This window comes from Periophthalmus magnuspinnatus, chromosome 23 (assembly GCF_009829125.3).
Source record: "Periophthalmus magnuspinnatus isolate fPerMag1 chromosome 23, fPerMag1.2.pri, whole genome shotgun sequence".
Taxonomy (NCBI): Eukaryota; Metazoa; Chordata; class Actinopteri; order Gobiiformes; family Gobiidae; genus Periophthalmus; species Periophthalmus magnuspinnatus.
In genome coordinates this window covers 1,977,368-1,999,950 of record NC_047148.1, presented here as the reverse complement: position 1 = coordinate 1,999,950, position 22,583 = coordinate 1,977,368, and the positions used below count along the sequence as shown (strand labels likewise).

Genomic DNA, 22,583 nt, shown 5'->3' with positions numbered 1-22,583 from the left:
TCATCACTCTTGATGCAGGACCAGTGTAATAATAATAATAACAGAATTATGATCAGAATGAATGTGAAAATGCATTTACATTGAGGACGTTGAGTTTGGCTTTGGAGAACTTCTCATGTCGGGATCTGCTGCGCACAGAGCGCCTCTGGTGGCGTTTGGTGGTACGACCTTCATGATGACCTCCTCCATCATTACCATCACTGAGCCCAGATGCCTCCGAGTGACCACTGCAGAGAAACAAGGAGAGAACTACTACAGCAACTACTGCTGCTGCTACTACCACTGCTACTGCTACTGCTGCTACTACTGTGCTATTCATATCTATTATTTTTAAGTGAGTAAACCAAATCTGATCATCATCTGACTTGTGACGTTATCATATAATTTAAATGTCATGTAAACTTTGACATTCAATATGAGTAGTCGGATTTCTTTCTGATTGTTCATACTGGGTTTTAACAATATTTCTCCTTTAATCATAATTATACTATCATTGCCAAACTGAGTGCTAACTGCTCATGTACTACTACAAATAAATCTATTATGTTAAGACACGATGTGCAAATTTATTGTATTTATTCATGTCCATATTCTGTATACTGGAATTTTCTCATTGTGGAACAAATAAAGGTTCTCTTTTGATATGATTATATTTGCACGAGCAGATTTGATAGTTCTGTTTGTTCACACCTGTTCATGTTATGCAAAAAGTGCAAATTAATGTGGACTAGGGATGTGACAATATACGATGATGTCGCAATAAAAAAAGTCAGCAATTAATCGTTATAATTGTGATCATCGCGATCATTGCACATGATTATAATCAACTTTACGGCACCAGACTGCCTCAGGTTTGCAGTTTCAATACAATGTTTAGATGTTAGTTCTGGTGTTTGCTCACAAGGGGGGCCTCTGTCATAGCAATGACACTTGTTAGCATCTGTGCCTATTCTGGTGGCTAAGCCTGCTGAAAAAAAGTTGTGGCTCCGAGGCCAAACACGAGCAACTTACACTCGCATTTACGAAACATCCATCCTGCATTGTTTGCCAAACTTGATCCGAAAATATCCATCGTAAGTAACATACCATGTGAAATAAACTACTGAATGTAGATTGTGTTAGTTTGGATTTGTATTAATAATGGTACATGTTTGTGTGAACTTTGCTATCGCTAGGTTAGCGCTAGATAACAGCATTTTACAGACACAAACAATATATTTCCAGCATCCGATCCATCCAAAAATAAGGTCTTGTACTCCTCTACTGAAACCACAGCCATCTTCACTCTTTGCCATGAACCGCTCCAAGTGAAAGATGCACTGTGTCCTCGATAGTGTGCTTTCTTTGTTTTGTCCTTTTCGTCATGTTTAGAACGCAAAACAACAGTGGGTATAATGTGAGCGTATTACACACGGATCCACTCAGCTTCGTTTACACACTCGTCATGCTCCATCTGTTTACGGAAAACCATGGCATGCCATACAGCGTCGTGTCCCACTGTTCATTGGCTGTAAGCGGAAAATATCACTAAATGTGTGTAATGTAATTGGTTAATACTACAAGGGGGAGAGAGGGGTGTAAACTTTCAGTCATCTGTAGCACTGATTCGCTGTCTGGGGCTCCAGTAACCCACAACCCCCACCCTAATGGCCAACAGTGATGTCAATCAGAAGCTAATGCATGTGTTGGAAGAAAGGTGGCACTGTCAGAAGTTTATTATGCCTGAAACTGACAATAGAAATGCAAAAAAAGTGATGGAGTAGATTTCACGTTTGGAATACTTTACTGCAGCAGATTGGACATGGAGGAACTAAATTATTTTGTGGACATAATTTCTTCACTGGATTATATTCTCTGGACCTGTACGGAACGAATGAGACCAACATTTTGGGATATATGTTGATATTTGACAGAACCGGAGCTCTCAAAGTTAAGTGAAGTCCAAATTCAAATTTTTGGCTTTTCTGTAAAAACGGCTTTCCTGTCAGCACTGTGGTGATTTCAGGTGAAAATGGTTTGCATATTCAGAAAAACGAGCAACATAGCTTTCATTTGATGTGTAGACTGTTTGCGTGGTGACATAGAAGTATATGTACATTGCTGTAGATTTGTAATGTAGGCCCGGATCATCAAAAGATTAACGGGTTAATAATTATTGTGTTAATATTGTTAATCGCGATAATTTTGGTCACAATAATGGTGAGTCTAAATTTTAATATCGTCCCATCCCTAATGTGAACATGTTACAGATAGAAAGTTATTTTAAAATTCATTATAATTCTTATATAATTCTATTTTTCTAAATACAACAGTTACTCTCAATGTCCATGGACATATTTCACCAGTTTTTGATGATCAGACTGCTCAAACAGATGTAGTTATTGGGTTACTTGATTATTCTAGTTATCTGACACACTGCATGCTAACTTGTATATGGCAAATCAGAATCAGATGATCTGCTCCTACAGCTACATTATTCATTCACTTCTCAGACACACTCTACAATTTAGAATAATTTGATTACCTTTCTAGAGATGCCTGGATATGTGGTGGCAGAAGTTGTGACTGGGACAACTCCAAAAGCTAAGGGAAGAAAAAAAGAGTTCACGGGTTACATATGGTCTATTATATGTAGAGAAAGGTAAGAATGTAACAACATTTCTATGAATCTTGGATGCCTGTGTTAAAAGCACTGAATGATTCATTGAGCATGTGCGAAGGAAACATTCACTGGGGTCAGGAGTGATGTAATAGAGCCCCATTTGAGCCTGAATTGTACAATTTATTTGTACAATTTTATTACTACAGTATTTTTTAAAATGAATTATAGACATGTGATCTTATAGTAATAAAGCTCCAATTTGGTACTTTTTCAATATACAGTATTTGAATACCTGAGGCACAGGTTCCACAGGGTTATCAGGAGGGGCAGTCACTACACTGATGATTGGTACCACAGAGGGCAGAGGCGCAGGTACATGGGCAGGAGAAGCAGGAGCAGAGGGAAGAAAAGGAGGGGAGAGGAGAGCCCCGTTCAGGTGAGGAGAGAGGGAGGAAGATGCCAAGACAACAGTTGGCACCAAAATAGAGAGGGGAGACAGTGCAGATGTGGGAGGAGGTACACAAGGCTGAAACCAAAGACAAGAAAGAAAAGGAAAGATTTGTAAAGAAAATATTATCAGAACAGAAAGGAAGAGGAGGGATAGACTAGAGGCAATATGGTGCAAAAGTTGTATAGGTTTGTCTTGTAAAGGCATTTTTGTTTGGGTTGCATTATTAATAGACAGGCTTTCTGTGTTAGATGACATATTGCTGGGTTTTGAATGACATTATAAAATTTTACAGGCCAATAATATTTAAAGGGCCATATTAAGCTATTTTCTGAACTAGGAGTTGTATGATTTTGTGTTTTGTTTCAACCACACATATTTAACATGGTTAAATTTTGAAGTCGTGATGATACTGAAAGTACTCTACTGTGTTTTTAACGTACAGCTTCTCTAGGATCATATCATATGGATCATTTCAGCCCCGGAATTTTCAGTCTCTACTGAACAAAAGCTATAAGGTAGCTGTTAACTTGAAAACAATTGCTTCATGACATCATAAGGTGGGACAGAGCATTTTGAGCTTTGGAGATATAGCCAGGTTTACTCAAATATATATATATATATATATAGAGAGAGAGAGAGAGAGAGAGAGAGAGAGAGAGAGAGAGAGAGAGAGAGAGAGAGAGAGAGAGAGAGAGAGAGAGAGAGAGAGAGAGAGAGAGAGAGAGAGAGAGAGAGAGAGAGAGAGAGAGAGAGAGAGATATGCACACTATGCACTTATGCAGTAGTGTACCTGGGGAAGTATACAGGCAGCAAGCAAAAAGGAAGAAAATTATGAAACGTATTTGACACCAAATTTGTTTGCAATATAAGAAATAAAAGCTTAAAGGATCAGGAACTTCAAGAGGTGACGTAGTAATTAGTATAAAAATGCAGTGCTGTAGTCGTGTACCTGGGACTGGGGTATGTGGGTGGGACTTTGAATCGATGCATTGCTCGACTGTGTGGATGTAACCTAGGAGAGAAAAATTAATTTGAGGAAAAATATAATAAAAAAATCAAATACTTATATCAGAAAAAAATAAACTTGAATGAGGTAAGGCTGTTTTTTACGATGTTTGTCCTAACATAGGCATGGCTTTAGCCCAGTATAGTTGAGATATAGAGTTGGTTTAGTCTTGTCCTGGTTTAGTCTAGATTTAGCCCCAATTTTGATGTGATGTCCTTCAGTGCTACTTTATAAATCTGTCAGGGACACCAGGCAATAGGCAGGAGGACCTCACAGAAGGAATGTAAATAGAGTACTTAAAGGAAACTTACTTACACACGTGGACAAAATTGTTGGTACCCCTCAGTTAACGAAAGAAAAACTCACAATGGTCACAGAAATAACTTGAGTCTGACAAAAGTAATAATAAATAAAAGTTCTATGAAATTTAACTGATGAAAGTCAGGCATTGCATTTCAACTATGCTTCAACAGAATTATTAAAAAATAAATAAACTCATGAAACAGTCCTGGACAAAAATGATGGTACCCTTAACTTTATATTTTGTTGCACAACCTTTTGAGGCAATCTCTGCAATCAAACAATTCCCGTAACTGTCAGTGAGACTTCTGCACCTCTCAGCAGGTATTTTGGCCCACTTCTCATGAGCAAACTGCTCCAGTTGTCTCAGGTTTGAAGGGTGCCTTTTCCAGACAGCATGTTTCAGCTCCTTCCAAAGATGCTCAATAGGATTTAGGTCAAGGCTCATAGAAGGCCACTTTAGAATAGTCCAATGTTTTCCTCTTAGCCATTCTTAGGTGTTTTTAGCTGTGTGTTTTGGGTTATTGTCCTTTTGCAATACCAATGACCTGTGACTGAGACCAAGCTTTCTGACTCTGGCCAGTACATTTCTCTCTAGAATCCCTTGAGATTTCATTGTACCCTGCACAGATTCAAGACACTCTGGGCCAGATGCCTCAAAACAGCCCCAGAACATAACAGAGTTCCATGTTTCACAGTAGGGACAGTGGTCTTTTCTTGATATGCTTCATTTTTCTCTATTTTTGCTCTATTGTCTCTGACAATAGAGCTAATGTGCTTTGGCAAAAAGTTCCATTTTTGTCTCATCTGTCCACAGGACATTCCCCCAGAAGCTTTGTGGCTTGTCAACATGTAGTTTGGCAAATTCCAATCTGGCTTTTTTATGATTTTGTCATGATACCTGCATTATCTGTCTCCCTGTGTGCTCTCCCCCTCCCCTACCTGCCTGAATCCGGAGCTGGGCAGAGTTCCTACGCCTCCTGTGTGCACCTGGAGCGCATCAGCATAATTACCACCACCTGCTGCCGAGTATATGAGGGCTCGGCAGAAGACACCAGATTGTCCGCGTGTCCAACATGCCTGCTCTCGCTCGTTCCTGCTCCTGACTCTGCGCTCCAGCTCCGGTACAGTCCACCCCTTGTCTTCGCTTCCTGTCCTGTCTTGGTCTCCGGCTTGCTTCCCGTCTCCTGCCTTGGCTCCCGCTCTTTGGATTACCCCTGCTCAGTCCTCCCTGGTCTTGTTCCTGGTCCTGTCTTGCTCCAGTCCTGGTTTTCCCCGTTCCCACTCTACACAACGTCTGCCTGGTTCGCCTCCTGCTCCCCGCTCCCGGCATGTGTTAAATGAACTATTGAAAACAGATTTTTGCACAAACTGTAAATAAACACTGTAAATCTGCCCCGAGTCTGCACTCCTTGGTCATTGGACAGCATGATCAGTCTATCCGGACCCTGCTGGATTTTAATCAGACTCTGACTCAACAAGCTCAGCTTATGAATCAGGTTGCCGTGCTGCTCGCTGCCCCACCTGCAGTGTCCGGGGTCGCCGTGGCCGCCACCGGGACCGGGGTGCCGCCGCATCCTCCGGAGTCGAGAGGCACGGACCCGGAGCCGTACTCAGGTCAGCCCAGCCTCTGTCGGGGGTTCTTGTTCCAGTGCATGTTCCTGTTTCAGCAGTGCCCCACTCATTTTAATTCTGAGGCCGCAAAGATACGTTGCATTTTGGATTACTCCGGGAAAGGGCTCTCCAGTGGGCTGAGGCACGATTAGCGAACACACCTGTGGACAATTTGGATTTTAATGAGGACTGTAGTGGACTACACCATTGAGTTTTGGACGCATGCCGCTGAAATGGATTGGACAGATAGTGCGCTACGTGCCACCTTCTTACGCGGGCTTAACGGGCACCTTAAGGACGAGTTGGTTTCTCGTGATGAACCCTCTGATTTACGCGCTCTCATCACCCTGACCAACCGGATTGACAATCGGCTGCGGGCGCGCCGGAGAGAGAGAAGCCGATCGCCGGTTCGACCGGAGCCACGCGCTGCCCCACTGACCCCAGAGGAGCCCATGCAGATCGACCAGACACTCATTTCGGCCGAGGAGCGTCGACGGAGGCATTGCTTGGCTGGAGCGTGCCTCTATTGCGGCAAACACGGGCATTATGTGGCCACCTGCTCAGCTCGGCCAAAAGGGGGCACCCACCAGTAGCACTGGGAGTACTGGTGGGTGAGTCCTGCATCCCAGAAAGGAATAATAGACTTCGGCTAGATGCCAACCTGTGTGTACGTTCGGAGACTTTACCTGTTTTAGCTCTCGTCGATTCTGGGGCAGAGAAGGATTTTATTGACGCCCAATTAGCGGAGCAACTCGGCGTCAAGCTGGAGTCCCTGGAACACCCTCTTAATGCCCAGGCGCTCAATGGGCGTTTCCTGACCCGCGTGACGCACATCACAGAACCCGTCACCGTGGTTTTGTCCGGCAACCACCGTGAGACCCGGCGTTTCCATGTTCTTTCCTCCTCTGCCTCCGCTACGGACACATAACCCCGTCTTTGATTGGGCCCGGGGTAGAGTTTCAGGGTGGAGCCCCAAGTACCAAGCCCAGTGTCTATAGTCCGCCTTATCTCCCGCGGGGGAGGCCGGCTCCACTCCCGGTTCATCCCCGGACGTCCCGAACCTGTCTTCAGTTCCGGTATCACGACCTCGGGGAGGTCTTTAGCAAGAGCACCCCCGCACCGCCCGTATGACTGTGCTATAGACCTCCTGCTGGGCGCCCCCTTACCCTCTAGTCGGCTGTATAACCTGTCTAAGCCCGAACGAGAGTCCATGGAGGAATATATCCGTGATTCCCTGGCTGCCGGAATCATCCGTCCGTCTTCTTCCCCAGTGGGTGCGGGGTTCTTCTTTGTGGCCAAAAAGGACAAGTCCCTGCGGTCCTGCATTAACTACCGGGGCCTGTACAACATTACGGTAAAGAACAAATACCCGTTACCTTTACTTGATTCCTTCCTTCACTCCTCTCCATGGAGCCACCATATTTTCAAAGCTTGACCTACGGAACGCATACCACTTGGTGCGCATAAGGGAGGGAGACGAGTGAAAGACGGCTTTTAAGACTCCCCTTGGCCACTTTGAGTACCTGGTCAGGCCCTTTGGCCTTACCAATGCCCCGGCAGTATTCCAGGCACTTATTAATGATGTGCTCCGGGACTTTTTAAACCGCTTTGTCTTTGTCTATCTGGATGACATTTTGATATTTTCCCGGTCTCCGCAGGAGCATCATCATCATGTGCGCCATGTCTTACAGCGCCTCCTGGAGAACAGACTGTTTGTGAAAGCAGAAAAGTGCGAGTTCCACGCGGAGGAGATTTGATCCCCATAATCGCCTCTGCCCCTGCTCCTTCTTCTCCCGTCGGCTATCCCCGGCCGAGGCCAACTACGATGTGGGGGACCGGGAGCTCCTTGCCATGAAACTCGCCTTGGAGGAGTGGTGCCACTGGCTAGAGGGGGCGGAACAACTGTTTGCGGACCACAAGAACCTGGAATACATACAGTCCACCAAGCGTCTCAACTCCTGTCAGGCACGCTGGTCCCTGTTCTTTAGTCGTTTCAATTTTACCCTCACCTACCGTCCCGGATCATGGAATGTCAAACCTGATGCCCTTTCCCGCCAATTCACGCTGGAGGACAGCCTCGCCTCCGCTGAAACCATTATTCCGCCTTCCTGTGTTATTGCGGCGGTTCACTGGGAGATTGAGGACACAATCCGGGAGGCCCAGAACAACGATCCTGACCCAGGTAATAGTCCGCCTGGTAAACTTTTTGTTCCTGACTCTGTCCGTTCACAGGTGCTTGAGTGGGTCCACAGCTCTAAATTTGCCTGCCATCCCGGTGTGAGTCGTTCCCTCTCCCTGCTGAAGTGACACTTCTGGTGGCCCACTATGGACAGGGACACCCGGGCCTATGTGTCGGCCTGCCAGGTATGTGCGCGGGCTAAGGCCTCCCACTCACCACCCTCTGGTCTCTTGTTTCCCCTCGCAGTCCCTAGGCGGCCTTGGTCCCATATAGCGGTGGACTTCGTTACCAGACTCCCTCCCTCTCAGAGGAACAAGGTAATCCTCACCGTGGTGGACCGTTTCTCCAAGGCTGCCCACTTTATAGCCCTGCCTAAGCTCCCGGCTGCCACGGAGAACGCTGACCAGCTCACCAACCATGTCTTCCGCTTACATGGCATCCCGGTGGACATTGTGTCTGATAGAGGCACCCAGTTCACGTCGCAGGTTTGGCGCGCCTTCTGCGAGGGTTTAGGGCAACGGTCAGCCTCACGTCCAGCTTTCACCCGCAGTCCAATCAGGACCTTGAATGAGCCCTTCGGTGTCTTGTCTCCATGAATCCCGCAGCCAGGGGCTCCCACCTGTCTTGGATTGAGTACGCCCATAATTCTCTAGTGAGCTGTCCCCCCGTTTCCTGGGGCCATTCAAAATTACCAAAGTCATAAACCCGTCCGCTGTACAACTTCATTTGCCCCCGTCTCTCTGGATCCACCCAACATTCCACGTCTCCCAGGTTAAGCCCGTCCGGAGCAGCGACCTGTTCATGTCCATGTTGACTGTGGTACACACCATGTCACCAAACAGCACAGTGACTCCCTGTAGCCCTATATATAGGCTCACTGACGGATTACAAGATTGTAGACACCTGTGATGCCAATTAGTGGACACATCTTGGATTAACATGTCCCTTTGGTCACATTATTTTCAGTCTTTTCTAGGGGTACCATCATTTTCGTCCAGGCCTGTTTCATAAGTTTATTTGTTTTAATAATTCTGTTGAAGCATGTTTGAAAAGCAATGTCTGACTTTCATTGGTTAAATTTCATGGAATTGTATTATTACTTTTGACAGATTCAAGTTATTTCTGTGACCATTGTGAGTTTTTCTTTCATTAACCGAAGGGTACCAACAATTTTGTGCACATGTGTACAAACAACAAATTGTATTTTGTTTATAAAGCAGAGATGACCAGAACAGACTCAATGTGCTAATATATATATATATATATATATATATATATATATATATATATATATATATATATATATATATATATATATATATATATATATATATATATATATATATATATATATATATATATATATATATAATAAAACTGTATAAAACTGTATATAATTGGTCAGCAAAGTTAGCAAAATTCTTGGTACAGCAAGCAGTCTGAGGTTGGAAGATCTTAGTTCTCTCATGGGGTTCTATTTCGTGAGCATGTTAGACAAACAAAAAGTCCAACAATGTTTGGAAAATTTTAAATGTGTTATAAATTCCAAATTAGAAAGATATACCAAGTAACCTTTCTGGTAGAGCAATAGCATGTTCATGCTATTGCTTTGCCAAGCATGTTCCACAGTATGGCATTAAACAGATCTATCTGAATGGAGACAAAAAGATCGGATCTGTGGGGAGTTCACAATAAGAATGAATGTTTTTTTAAAGTAATTTTTCTACAATAAAATTCTCTGTAATTAAATGAAAGACCATAATGTGAAACATTCCAAGCAAAGCAATAACATTTCAATGGAGACAAGCATGGTGGACCAATGACCAGAAAAGTTACATAGTCCAACTTTAAGATACTTGCCTGGCAAATACAGAATGAAATCTCTGAGTATTTTTGTACAGACTGTTATCAGTCTGGTCTCCATGCCCTCTGTTGTGTCTCAAGCCAGTTCAAATGTGATAATTTAATTGGATCTTTTTTTTTCAGTGACAGATGTGAAATGCTCAATGGTCACCTATGATTTACAAATAAAATCAAATTTACCTCAGATTAACAGAGTTAAGAGCTTCACTCACCAATCCTGCAGAAATCTGCAATGCCCAGCCCCTGTGATAATTTTTTCTTTTCTTTTTTCCAATACGGAGGACCATGCGTGTCCCCGTATCCATCTGTGCACACATGGTCAAATGGGAGTGATGAACCTGTCAATCACTCCCATTTGAGAACAGGGAGATTCACTGGTGACCAGACTTACATCTTGTTAAGTATTGAAGAAGTGTGTATTTTGGATCCCAGGTAATTAAAATACTCCAACTATCTGCCATATTGACTGTTACTGTTTTTATTTAATATCTGCTTGTAGTTATTCGGATCAGTCCAGAGGGCAAATATAAAAAGGAAATTACAAGCTGCAAATAAAAAATAGGTATAACAGTATTTATTTAGGATTAAGAACAAATGAATGCTTGCATGTTTTTGTGGCTATGTAGATAAATAAAGTAAAAAGGTTAGACTCTTAAAAAATCTGGGCTGGCAAATACGACAAAATAATTTATCACAATTTTCCTCATATTGATCAATCCTGTTTTTCAATTATATTTTCTATTCAAATAATAAAAATAAAAATAATTCCTAAACAAAAAAACAGACAGACATGTAATCATTTCAACAACTGGCATGCTAGTTTGCTAGCTTTATTGCCGCAGCAAAACTCCGCTGTGGAGTTGCAAAACACGATTATAAACTGAATAAGTAGGTGGCTAGGAATGTCTGTGTAATCCCTCAGTCATTCAGGTATGATCCACAATAAAAGGAAAATTCACTTATGTCAACTGGACAAAATGTTAAGTAGTGTAGTGTAGCTCATTAGACCTAGCCTACGAATAGAAATTGTAAGTGTGTTAGTTTCAATTTCAGCTCCTCCCTTCAGTCAGATATAAGGGAGTGTCCACCAGTAATCTGACCAGAACTGGAGAAGCGGATGGGTGGATGAGCACTATTACAACTATTACAACTTTTGTCATGTTGACAGAATAGATTTTTTTCTTTTACAATGCTCAGAATGCAGATGGTAAGTGAAGAATAACTTTAGACCGTTGCAAACCATTTAAAATGAACTAAATCAGTAGGTACAGCACCTTTAACTGCACAACCTTACCTGTTGGAATGTCCCTGTTGGGGGTCCTGAAGTCTGCTGTGGAGTTGGGGTCTGAACCTGCTGCTTAAGGCACAAAGAAGAGACAGTGATGTGCAAAGAGAGACAGAGAGAGAAAGAACAATGCAGTTAGTTTATGCTGGATTTGATAACACTTTACAATAATGTATTAATTACAATAAATAATTAATTTGCCATGATAATTAAGGTGTAGTTATTACAAAGCACAGTCCCTCGGGATCAATGAAGTAACTATAGTTGAAACCAGAAGTTTACATACACTTTTTTTTTTCTCCTCACAGTCTGACAAGAAATCAGACTAAACTTTTCCTGTTTTAGGTCAGAATTTGCCAGAATAAGAGAAGAGAGAGAAGCATTTTTTAGACAATTTTTCATTACTTTCAGACTAAGTCAGAGGTTTACATACATTCCATTAGTATTTGGTACCGTTGCCTTTAAACTGTATGACTTGGGTCTACCATTTTGGGTATGCTTCCACAAGCTTCTTACAATAGTTGGCAGAAATTTGGCCCATTCCTCCTGCAGAACTGGTGTTACTGAGCCAAGTTGCTCGCACATACATTTTGAAGTCTGCCCATAACTTTCAATAAGACTGAGATCAGGGCTTTGTGATGAACACTCCAAAACACTGACTTTGTTATCCTTAAGCCATTTTGTAACCAATTTTAAGTATGCTTTGTCCATTTGGAAGACCTGTTTAGCAAGGCAAGTTTACTTGTAAAGCACAATTCTTACACAAAGTAATTCAAAGTGATTTACAAAAAAAGAAAGACATTAATTCACAATACAAACAAATCAACACAGAAATAATCATCATGAAATTAACATTAAAGGAGAAAAGTGCAGAATAAAAACCTTTCAGTCATATGCACAGCTAAAGGTTTTGAGCCTAGATTAGCCTTAATGTACTGGAGACAAATGCATTGATAAGCCTCTCCAAGTTTGCTTTTAACAGTATACCTTTGATTTTTGTGTTTAGATGATAAAAAGCTGCAGATGTTATTGATTTGATGTGGCTGTTAAAGTTCACGTCTGAGTCCATTATTATCCCAAGATTTCTATTACCCCTGATTAGTAGGTTTAAGAGAGAGAGGCTGGAGGTGACTGCTAACACTTTCTCTGTGTTTCTGTGGGCCAAAGACTATGGCTTCTTTCTTGTCTGAGTTTAGTTGGAGAAAGTAGTTTTGCATCCACACACTGATCTGTTGGATGCAGTGTCAGAGTGAATCCACTGGTCCATATTCACCTGCTGCCAGTGAGACATGTATCTAAGTGTCATCTGCATAGTTGTGGAAGGACACATATTGCATTATTGCTTTTCTGTGTCATCATTCCTCCATAAAACTTTCTGCTCATCTTTAACCATTTTAACCTTCATCAGGGCATAAATACTTGAAGTCACAGAGTTGAACAAATCATCAACATTAGAACATGAGGCATTTTCAAAGTGCATCATTTCCATGAACAGTGCACCTGTTTTATCATTTACGCATCTCCTTCGAACAACTGCAGGACCAGCCGCTGGTTTGGGAATAATGGGCAGGTCAAAGAAGAAACAGAAATGATCAGACAGAGCAACATCCACCATATTGACATTTGAAATATTTACTCCTTTAATGTAATGAGCAGATCCAGAGCATGCCCTCTGTTGTGGGCGGGCTCGCTGACATGCTGAGTCAGACCAAAGGTTTCAAGGACAGAACTGAGCTCTGTAGCATTTTTGTCAAAAACATTATCCACATGTACATTAAAATCACCTGTAATAACTAAACCATCAAAGTCTGTGCATACGACTGAAAACATCTCAGTAAAATAATCAGTAAAACTTAGATAGTGCTGGGGAGTGACTACGTGAGTGAGGGTGATTGCTTTAACTCCATTTTAAAGGAAACATAATCAAACTATGAAAGTACCCTAAATGACAACCTGTAAGTACCTAAATTATCTCGAAAACCACACACCTCCACCCTTTTTGTCTGCTCGTGTTTCAGATTCAAATTTGGAGTTGGGTGGAGTTGATTCCACTATAATTTTATTTCTTCTTTTAGTCAAGATTAAAAGAAGAAATGTGTCCGAGCTCTTGGTGATAACACCTCTGGGGGAAGGCAGGGAAGGGCAAGGAGAGGAGAGTTTGGGTGAGGGACCAGGTGAGATCAATGGGCACGGGGAAAAGTTCAGCATGGCTGATGCCAGAACTCTTGATCATTCTATATTAAGTATGAGGGGAGCCATCTTAATTCCTCATCTGATGAGGCTTTCTAGATGGTTGGGAAGGGCCATGGGTGAAGATGGGGTGGAAAAGGAGAGTGAAGAGTTGATGTAGCAAAGGGGACCCAGGGCTTGCCTGTGGGGGATGTGATGGGGGTGCTGCTGGGACTGAAACCTCTGTTGAGGCTATCACAGACAGGTTTAAGGCCTGTGATGAGGGCCCTGGGGGAAGTGAAGCTGGAAATGAAGGCAGTGTGCTGCTGACATGTTCTCTGGGGGAGGTAGTGGTGCTCCTTTGCTGGGGGAGGTAATTGTGGTAGTAGTTATGCTGCTGGTGGTGCTGACACATTGGCTCGGTTTCTGGCTGGCACAACAGCAATGCTTCTCTCACTCCTCTTTCCTCTCACTGGCTTAACAGGACCCTGTCCAGGCTGGTGTCTCAGAGCGTGGAGGAGGTTATCCATCAGCACTCTCACTTCACCTCTGCTCTAGTGAGGCCATTTCCCTTGAACAGGTCCTCTCGTTTCCAGAATAGATCAAAGTTCTCAATTTAGTGCAATCCTCTGGGCTCACACACGTTGAACAGCCATGTGTTCAGCTGAAACAGATCGGTTAATTTGTTCATCTTCCTTCTGTCTATGCTAGGAAGAGGTCCACTGATGAATGTCTTTACCTCCACTTCATCAAGATCCTTGAATAATTTTGTGAAATCCCTTTGCAAGATTTCAGTCTGTTCCCGCTTGCACAATCAGCGGTTTAAATCCTTGGTGTGTTGACAAAACCTTTGGCAGGAATTTTCTAATTTCAAAATCCGTGTAACTGGAACAGAAGCATGTTTGTATTCCTCTGTGGCTCACATCTCTGATAGCACCGTCTCCTAACAGCAGCTTATCTCTGATTTTGACACCGATCGCCTACCTGCCTGTACTCTTTTGCCATCTCTTGTATTGTGATAAAAATCAATTTTCTGTTTGTATGTTAACATCAGTCTGTGATAGTGGTAAATATCTATTTGTAAGGTGATGTAACTATATTAGCATTGTCTTTTATCACTTGTTGCGTTTGGCTTGGCATTCTTGTCACCAAGCTTAAATTGAAAGTAGCAGTTTTTTCACTCTCTTCTGTGGCCTGCTTACCACTGGAAGGTACAGGGAATGTCCGGTGAAGTCTTTTTGCAGATTCTAAAACAAATATCCGTGTTTTTTGCTCATTAATGTGTTGTTGATAGTTCCAACAGGATTCACATGAAGAATTCCTTTGGTTTCTAACATGTCACTGGCTTGTCAGAAATTTTGTAGAAAAAAAAAATTAAAAATGGTTTAAAATTCTTGGTTGGCAAAGTAATAAAGAAAGCAACAACAGTAAATAAGGGTTGCGTCTGCACTGTTCAGAAGCTTTAGCCCAAGCTTTAACTTCCTGGCTGATGTCTTGAGATTTTACTTCAGTATTTCCACATAATGTTCTTTCCTTATGATGCTGTCTATTTTGTGAAGTGCACCAGTCCCTCCTGCAGCAAAACAACCCCACAACATGATGCTGCCACCCCCGTATTTTACAGCTAAGATGTCGTTCTCTGTCTTGCAAGCTTGCAAATCTAACAATGCTTATTACGGCTAAACAGTTTCATCAACTCAAAGGATATGTCTCCAAAAATTTTGCAAACTGTAATCTGGCCTTTTTATGTTTCTTTAGGAGCAATGGCTTCTTCCTGGCAGAGTAGCCTTTCACATTTCAGACCAAGCACCTTCATCTCTGGGACATTGAACCCAACTCCTTCCTAAGTGGTATGATGGCTGGGCATTCCCATGGTGTTTACACTTGCATATAATTGTTTGAACAGATGAACATGGCACCTTCAGGCATCTGGAAATAGCACTCAATACCCTGATATCTTGGCTGATTTCTTTTGACTTTCCCATGATGCTAGACAAGACAAAGAAGCAATGTGTTTCAGGTGTGCCTTCAAATACATCCACAGGTGTCTCTAATTAACTGAAATGTTGTCAATAAACCCACCTAGAAGCTTCCAAAGACATGACATCATCATTTGGATTGCATAAATGCATTATAATCTTAATGTATGTGAACTTCTGACTTTGAAGAAAGTAATGAAAAATTGTAGACAGAAATAATTTTGGTCATCCTAATTGACCTAAAACAGGAAAGGTTTAATCTGATTTCATGCCAGACCGTGAGAGAAAAAAAAAAAAAAAGTATGATGTGTCTTTTTTTTTATAAACTTCTGGTTTGAAATTGTATCTGTCTAAAACATGAAGAAAGACCTCTTTCATAAGTAGTTTAATAAGAATGATTCAGGCTTAGTAATACTTAATTAATACCCTATATTAAAATCCCAAATCTATGCCCTTAATTAAGTAATTAAGCCTGAACCATTCTTAACAAACAATTTGTTCATTACGCATTAAGTATTTCTTCATACGATTTTAAGTCGTTATAGGGTGTTAAATATATATATATATATATATATATATATATATATATATATATATATATATATATATATATATATATATATATATATATATATATATATATATATATATATATATATACACACACACACATACAGACTGCATATGCAACAGTGCACATATGCACTTGACTAGTACAGGGATTAGGCACAGGGTCAGTGCTGGGGCTTTCATGCAAGTCAAAGTCGTTTGGGATTTTTAAATAAAGCACATAAAGAAAGAAAAAGCATTTTTTTTAAACATTATTTAAATAATAAATTGCAACTAGCAAAGTAAAAAGGCAATTGCTAAATTAAAGCTGCAAGTGGCATCGAACAGCCCTTGCGGGTCGTGCTCCGCACTCAGCCGACCTGGCACTCCCTACGTGCCAGTTGTGTCAATGTTATGGAGCCTTTGGGTTAAACTTGTCACTAAACAAGTCAAAAGACAAAATAATATGGGTTTTTGAGGCATTGTCATGGCAACACCATGCAAAATACAAACTTAGTGCCTCAAAGTTTTTTGACGAGGAAGACTTGAAGAATTACTGTGGCAAATTTCACCTTCTTCATTGAAGGTGATAAGTCATTATAAGACTTGGAAATATACAAAAATATGGAAATTTTGATTAAAATGTGACCCCGGCAAAAATGCTGAATTGCATTTCAGAATTTTCAATCCAAGATGGCCAACTTCCAGTTTGTCTGGGGGCGTGGCCAGAATAATATTTTTTGTTTGGCGTCACATGAAGAATGTGTGTACCGAATTTCGTGTGTCAATGGCAAAGTTGTCATAGTGACACACATAAAAAATACATTTTTCGGCAGACCTGAATTTTGGGCAAAACTTGGTGAGGTTTTGAATATGTCCATGGGGTCAAATTCCTGCTCAAAGAGCAGAAGGAATAAGAAATAAAAAAGATATAATAATAATAATAATAATAATAATAATAATAATAATAATAATAATAATAATAATAATAATAATATTTTTAGCAAAAACAATTTATCTGATAACTTTAGAATGACATTTTTTTTAAAGATCTCGACTTTCCCCACATCACTGTGGGGTCACCAGGGCGTCGGGGTCACCCATTGACCTCCCATTGATTTCCATTCATTTTAGCAGTAATAAATATGGCCCGGGTGCTTGGATAGGACTCGATGTCAGAAGTGGGTTTGGGGACATGAGCGCTTCGCCCTGCCTTTGTCAATATTGAGTCAATGTCAGTTGAGTCAATTGACATTGACATGCTAGCAAGAACAAATGCATATCCCATGCCTATGGCATGGGTTGCTTGGATACTGGAATCAGGGCAGAGGGCAATGGGGCTTTGCCCATGCACTTATCGTTGAGGAAGCAATAGGCCCTACGCCCTGTACGGGATCGGGCCCATTGACTCAATGTTGACGCTGACATGCTAATAGGAACAAATATGCATACCCCAAGCCTACGACATGGGTTGCTAGGATACTGGAGTCAGGCAGGGGGCAACGGGGCACACGAAGTTGCGCGCTTTGCAGACAGACTGCAGACTTGCGGAAGCAATAGGCCCTTCGCCCTGTAGGGGCTTGGGCTGAAATAATAATAATTACAGCAAAAACAATAGATGTGATGACATTAGAATAACATATTCTATGTTTTTTGAAAGCTCTCGACTTTCCCCACGTCACTGTGGGGTCAATGTTGAATGGCGGGCGCTGACGCACCCGTCATTCGCCATAACGTCAGGGTCACCCATTGACTCCCATTCATTTCCATTCATTTTAGCAGTAATAAATATGGCCCATGCCTGTGGCATGGGTGCTTGGATAGGGCTCAATGCCAGGAGTGTGTTTGGGGGACATGAGCGCTTCGCGCTGCTTTTGTCAACATGACATGTTAGCATGAACAAATATGCACATTCCATGCCTACAGCATGGGTTGCTAGGATACTGGAGTCAGGGTAGGGGGCGACAGGGCACAGACAGACTGCAACGATGAGTGCAAGGAAGCAATAGGCCCTACGCCCTGTAGGGGCTCGGGCCTGATAAGGAATTAATCTCAAATAAAACCTTACAAAATAGCACAGAAATACAATATTAAATCAACATCAGCTTAGTTACATGATGAAAATTGTCCAAATCCCCTTTACTTTTGTTGCATGTTTTTGTGTTTGGCCATTCAAATCAGCAAAATCTCATTTTATTCCAATACATTTTGGAATATTTTCCTTGGCAAAAAATTACATCTTTAAAATATTTTGTTTGTCTTATACTGTGACCGCAGAGATTTTGGATTTGAAGGAGTCATAGGTCCGCTATACTGTGCATACAGCATAACTGCAAAAACACATGTCATATACTGAGCTGTATATGAACATACAGACAAAACTTTATTTACAGCAAAAAGTTAAGAACTAGGTCGGGGCTTAGGACAGTTTGTTTACAATTAATGTAAACACTTAAAGAGAATGTTTGGGATTTGTGTTGTACCATAAAGAATGTTACTGAGCAAAGCAGTCACTGAAACCTACACTGTTAAACAATAAGGTTTGGGAGGGTTAAAAAAAATCACAAGAAGCTGCTGGGGTCCTGGGTTGGTGGAGCACATTGGAGTACATACTACAGTAAATACTAGTATCACTCCGGGTCAGAAAATATCCTAGTGACAAGTTACTTATATCTTTTATAGAATAGTTTTCAAGGATGTCAACTTAAACATTCTGACAATACCAGAAATATTGTCAGAAACTGTTGGACATTTTGATTATATGATGATAATGTTAACTCGTATCTGACCCAGGGTGGTTGTGAGACTGGAGGATCTATACCAGTACCATGGGGGTATTAGCGGTCCGCATGGCCAGCACAGATTCATGGTAGCTCATATCGGGCGGGGCAGGGACCACTCCTCCGTGTCGGGGCCAGGCGGTCTGCATCAGGGACTCCAGCTGAGAGCAGGAGGCACCCCTCGGGCGAGCCTCTGGTGGGACAGGGGTGGGAGGGACAAAGCTCTTCATGGAGGGGGTGTGTGCCTGGGGGTCAATGGGCATTATAGGAGCTGTGTCGTATGAGGCCAAGGAGGAGTAAGGGATGGACTGAGCAGATGAAGGGTCAAACACAGGAAACGTCTGGGGAGGGGGAGACTGGAACTCGCCCGGGTCAGAGGACGGGAGAGAGTCACTGGACAGGTCAGGGCTATGGTCCTTCACTGTTATCCCTGTGTGATGTAGGAGCAAGCTGCCCGGGGGCAGAGGGAGCTCAGGGCTCAAATAAGAATACAGCTCCTCTGTGACCGGCTGCAGGCGGCAGTATGACCCTGAGCCCCCAGAGCCTGCGCTGTCGCCCTCTATAGGCAGGTCCATGGAGCTGCGCCGGCCTCGGTACAAACGAGACACTAACAAAGCCGGTTCTCCTGCTACTGCTGCGACCGCTGTGGCACCGTGAAAGTCAAAGACAGAGGAGGAGGGGGCATCTGCTGTGGGCACAGGGGCAGGAGGATAACAGACCTCTGAGGAGGAGGGCACAGCACCACCTGTGGACCCTCCCATAGAGGACATCTGAGGAGGGATGGGGCTGTGTGCACTCATTCTTTGCATGAGGTGAGCGTGTAAGAAGCCCGGTGGTGGAGGCACAGGGTCATAGCCCAGACTGGAAGGAGCAGCAGCAGAAACTTGTCTCTGCTGGTGAAAGCTCAGGCTGAGCTGAGTGTTCAGGGGGTATCCTGCAAACGCTAAGGCCTCGTAGTGGTCCAGTAACGCAGCCCGGTTCAGACTCAGCTTCCTCACGGCCTCCTCGTGCTCTGCTGTCATGTCTCTCATCCCATACAGACCCTCAGACTGTCCTGGGAGGTCACCCATACCCAGTCTCTGAGCAGCACCTGCAAAACTGGGGCTGACCATGTAGAGTGGGGGAGCTTCCACCCCCTCCATCCCAGAGAAGGGGTGCAGACTACTGCCGTAGCGTGGGTATGTGGGCTGGAAGTGCCTGGTATGGGCCTCCAGGATGGACGTGCTCTTGCGGCGCTGGTTGTTGTATCCTTTGGGTGGGCCGGTGGGAGGGGGGGAGAAGGAGACTGGGCGCTCAGGGATGGGGGGGAAGAACATGGTGGGGGGGTCAGGCAGCCCCACATTGCCTCCTGCTGGTCCTCCGCTGTATGGGTGAGGCATAGTGTGCTGCTGCGATGACAGACAGTTTAAGAATCAGACAGAAACAGGTCCAGAGCGAAGGCCGTATCAGAGGGAGAAAGAGCAAAGCCAAAGTAAACAACATATTCTACTTGAAGTGGTGAAACACATTTGATTATCAAGCAAAGTATATTTAGAACAGAAAGGTGGATAAATAAAAGTACAGAATTACAAACAAGATCAATAAGCATGAGACACACATTAGGAAGAGTAAGGGTAAGTCAGATATAGGCAAAAGTATCTTAAAACTCCACTGTTCAGCCTTAACTTAATTATCAGTAGGCAATAAGCGACAAATAAGTAGTGTATCTTGGTACATACAACATATTTGTCTTGTGCTGGTCACTAAATTCATAAAAGCAGAGTTTTATTTTGATTGGCACAGAAAAATCACAAGTTTCAATGTCTAAAGCAAATCTGATTGCTTTGAGGTGTTTATGTGAAGATCAAAAGTGCTTGCAAACCTCACTTTTGCAAAAGAGACTTAAAATGAGTATGCTTTTGTTAATCTGCTAGTAATTACTACAAAACATAAAAAACCCAATTATATCTATGCAGATAGGTTGTGATGTAATAACTGATAATTGTTATCAGAAATGGAACATGTCACACTGATCAGGAGAGGTGTCACCTGATCAACAAAGGCAGGAGTCCCACTGGTGAAAAATATCTGGTAAATAAGCTTTTTGAATTACTTCTCTTATTAGATAATAGATTTTTGTCTTTATTAAGTTTCTAAATATACACATATTCCAGTATAAGAGTTCTATTTTTAATAAGACTACACTGTTTAATCAAAATGGAGTGGAGGAAGACTATTTGGAAAAATTATTTGTGTTTTAGAATGTTATACTTCAAAGCGGAGTTGAAATGAGATAACTCCCTGAGTACTTTAGTGGCAGCATACTTTAACTCTTACTAAATATTTTAATTGAAGTAACAGTAGTTGTTGACAATATTAATTTATTTACATTTATGTTTCTTGCACCACTCCTTCAGATATGATTTGTTTTTTGTTATATTTGTGTCTGTCCTTACAAAATATCAGATTCTTTAAGCTATTCAGTGTTCTTACACTTACATTAATGTCAAATCATAAATTAGATGTCCCAACACTGGACCACTATTTTGTACTTCTACTTGAGTATTATTATTTTGAAGTAACGCTACCTTTTTCTTGAGTAAAATTTATAGCTACTCTACCCATCTCTGCTCATTGGTCACTTAAATATAACAACTGCAATCCCAGCTGTAAGTATTTTGGAAAAATCAAAGAGATACATTAATGTGAGGTGGTAAGGCACTGTTGAGCTCCACTTTAAACTTGTGACTATCATTTTTCACACTTTTGCTTTAGATCCACATGTTTGGACATACAGGGGTGGAGAAGAGGGCAGGTAGACTGGCTCTTCTCTGCCTTGCTCTGGGTTGAGGGGAGGCAAACTGCATGGGCAGTAACTCCTCTAGGGCTTTGGAGAGGCGCCCCACGAAACTGTCCCGCTCGGCTGAGAGGGGCATGCGTGAGGGGGCAGAGGAGAAGTCTGAGGAGGGGGAGCGGTCTGGAGGAGTGGTGGAGGGCTTCTGAGGAGGGGGAATGGCTAGAGCAGAGGACGGAGAGTGGGAGAGAGAGTAGGACAAAGGGGGGATACAGACAGACATGCTACGGCACCTACGGCAACGCAACACAGCAGACTGGGAGGGAGAGAAGTCATAAACATGAAGTCATGAATTCATTTGCACAACATAAAACTGAACAACAATATAAGCTAGGGCTGCACAATTCATCGTCATCAAATCAAAATCATAATTTGAGTTGATGCAATTTCCTCTGCAAAGAAATTTTTCTTTCTTTCTTTTTGTTGTGTCTGTAGTTCAAACCTCTACAGATATGTTCTGAAATGTATGGGATTCTTGTATTAGTTTATCTTCTCACAAATGTTATTACTTCTGTAGTTGTTTATAATGTGCACTCTTTTTAATCATATATTGCAAATGTAATTGCCGTCGTAATCAGAATTTTTTTCAAAATCGTGCAGTCCTAATATAAAGAACAAAATAGGCTAAAATAATGTTCCAAAAGGGTCAAATGACTAATACATAAGTAGGAGGATATTGTACAGGATAACATGTACACAAAGGAAATAAGGCCTAAACATATATCACAAGGCATGTAGCATTTAAAATGAAAAATAAAGTTCAAAATAAAATTTCTAAGTTAACTGCAAAAAGTGAATATCTACATTAGGTTAAATTATTTTCAAATATTTAACTTGGTGCACGATGTAACTTATCTGATAGAGGGTCTGCCACCTCCTTGGCTCCATGGACAGTAACTATAACTTTGGAAAGTATGTCATTAAACTTCCATCTTGCATTTATTCAATTATATTTCTCAAAAATACCTTCAAA

The 22,583-nt window shown here is 42.2% G+C and overlaps 1 protein-coding gene across 3 annotated transcripts in view; it reads right to left on the bottom strand.

Annotated features, from left to right (window-relative positions):
* wnk1b (WNK lysine deficient protein kinase 1b) overlaps positions 1-22,583 on the bottom strand; it is a 172,235-nt gene that overhangs the window by 47,518 nt on the left and 102,134 nt on the right. For all 3 annotated transcript variants that reach the window (XM_055231800.1, XM_055231801.1, XM_055231802.1), the window contains exons 12-16: positions 18,825-20,162; positions 11,310-11,372; positions 4,003-4,065; positions 2,525-2,583; positions 80-227 (exon numbers count right to left, since the gene is read on the bottom strand). In XM_055231800.1, the coding sequence (XP_055087775.1) occupies positions 80-227; positions 2,525-2,583; positions 4,003-4,065; positions 11,310-11,372; positions 18,825-20,162 (1,671 nt within the window). The remainder of the gene's footprint in view (positions 1-79; positions 228-2,524; positions 2,584-4,002; positions 4,066-11,309; positions 11,373-18,824; positions 20,163-22,583) is intronic.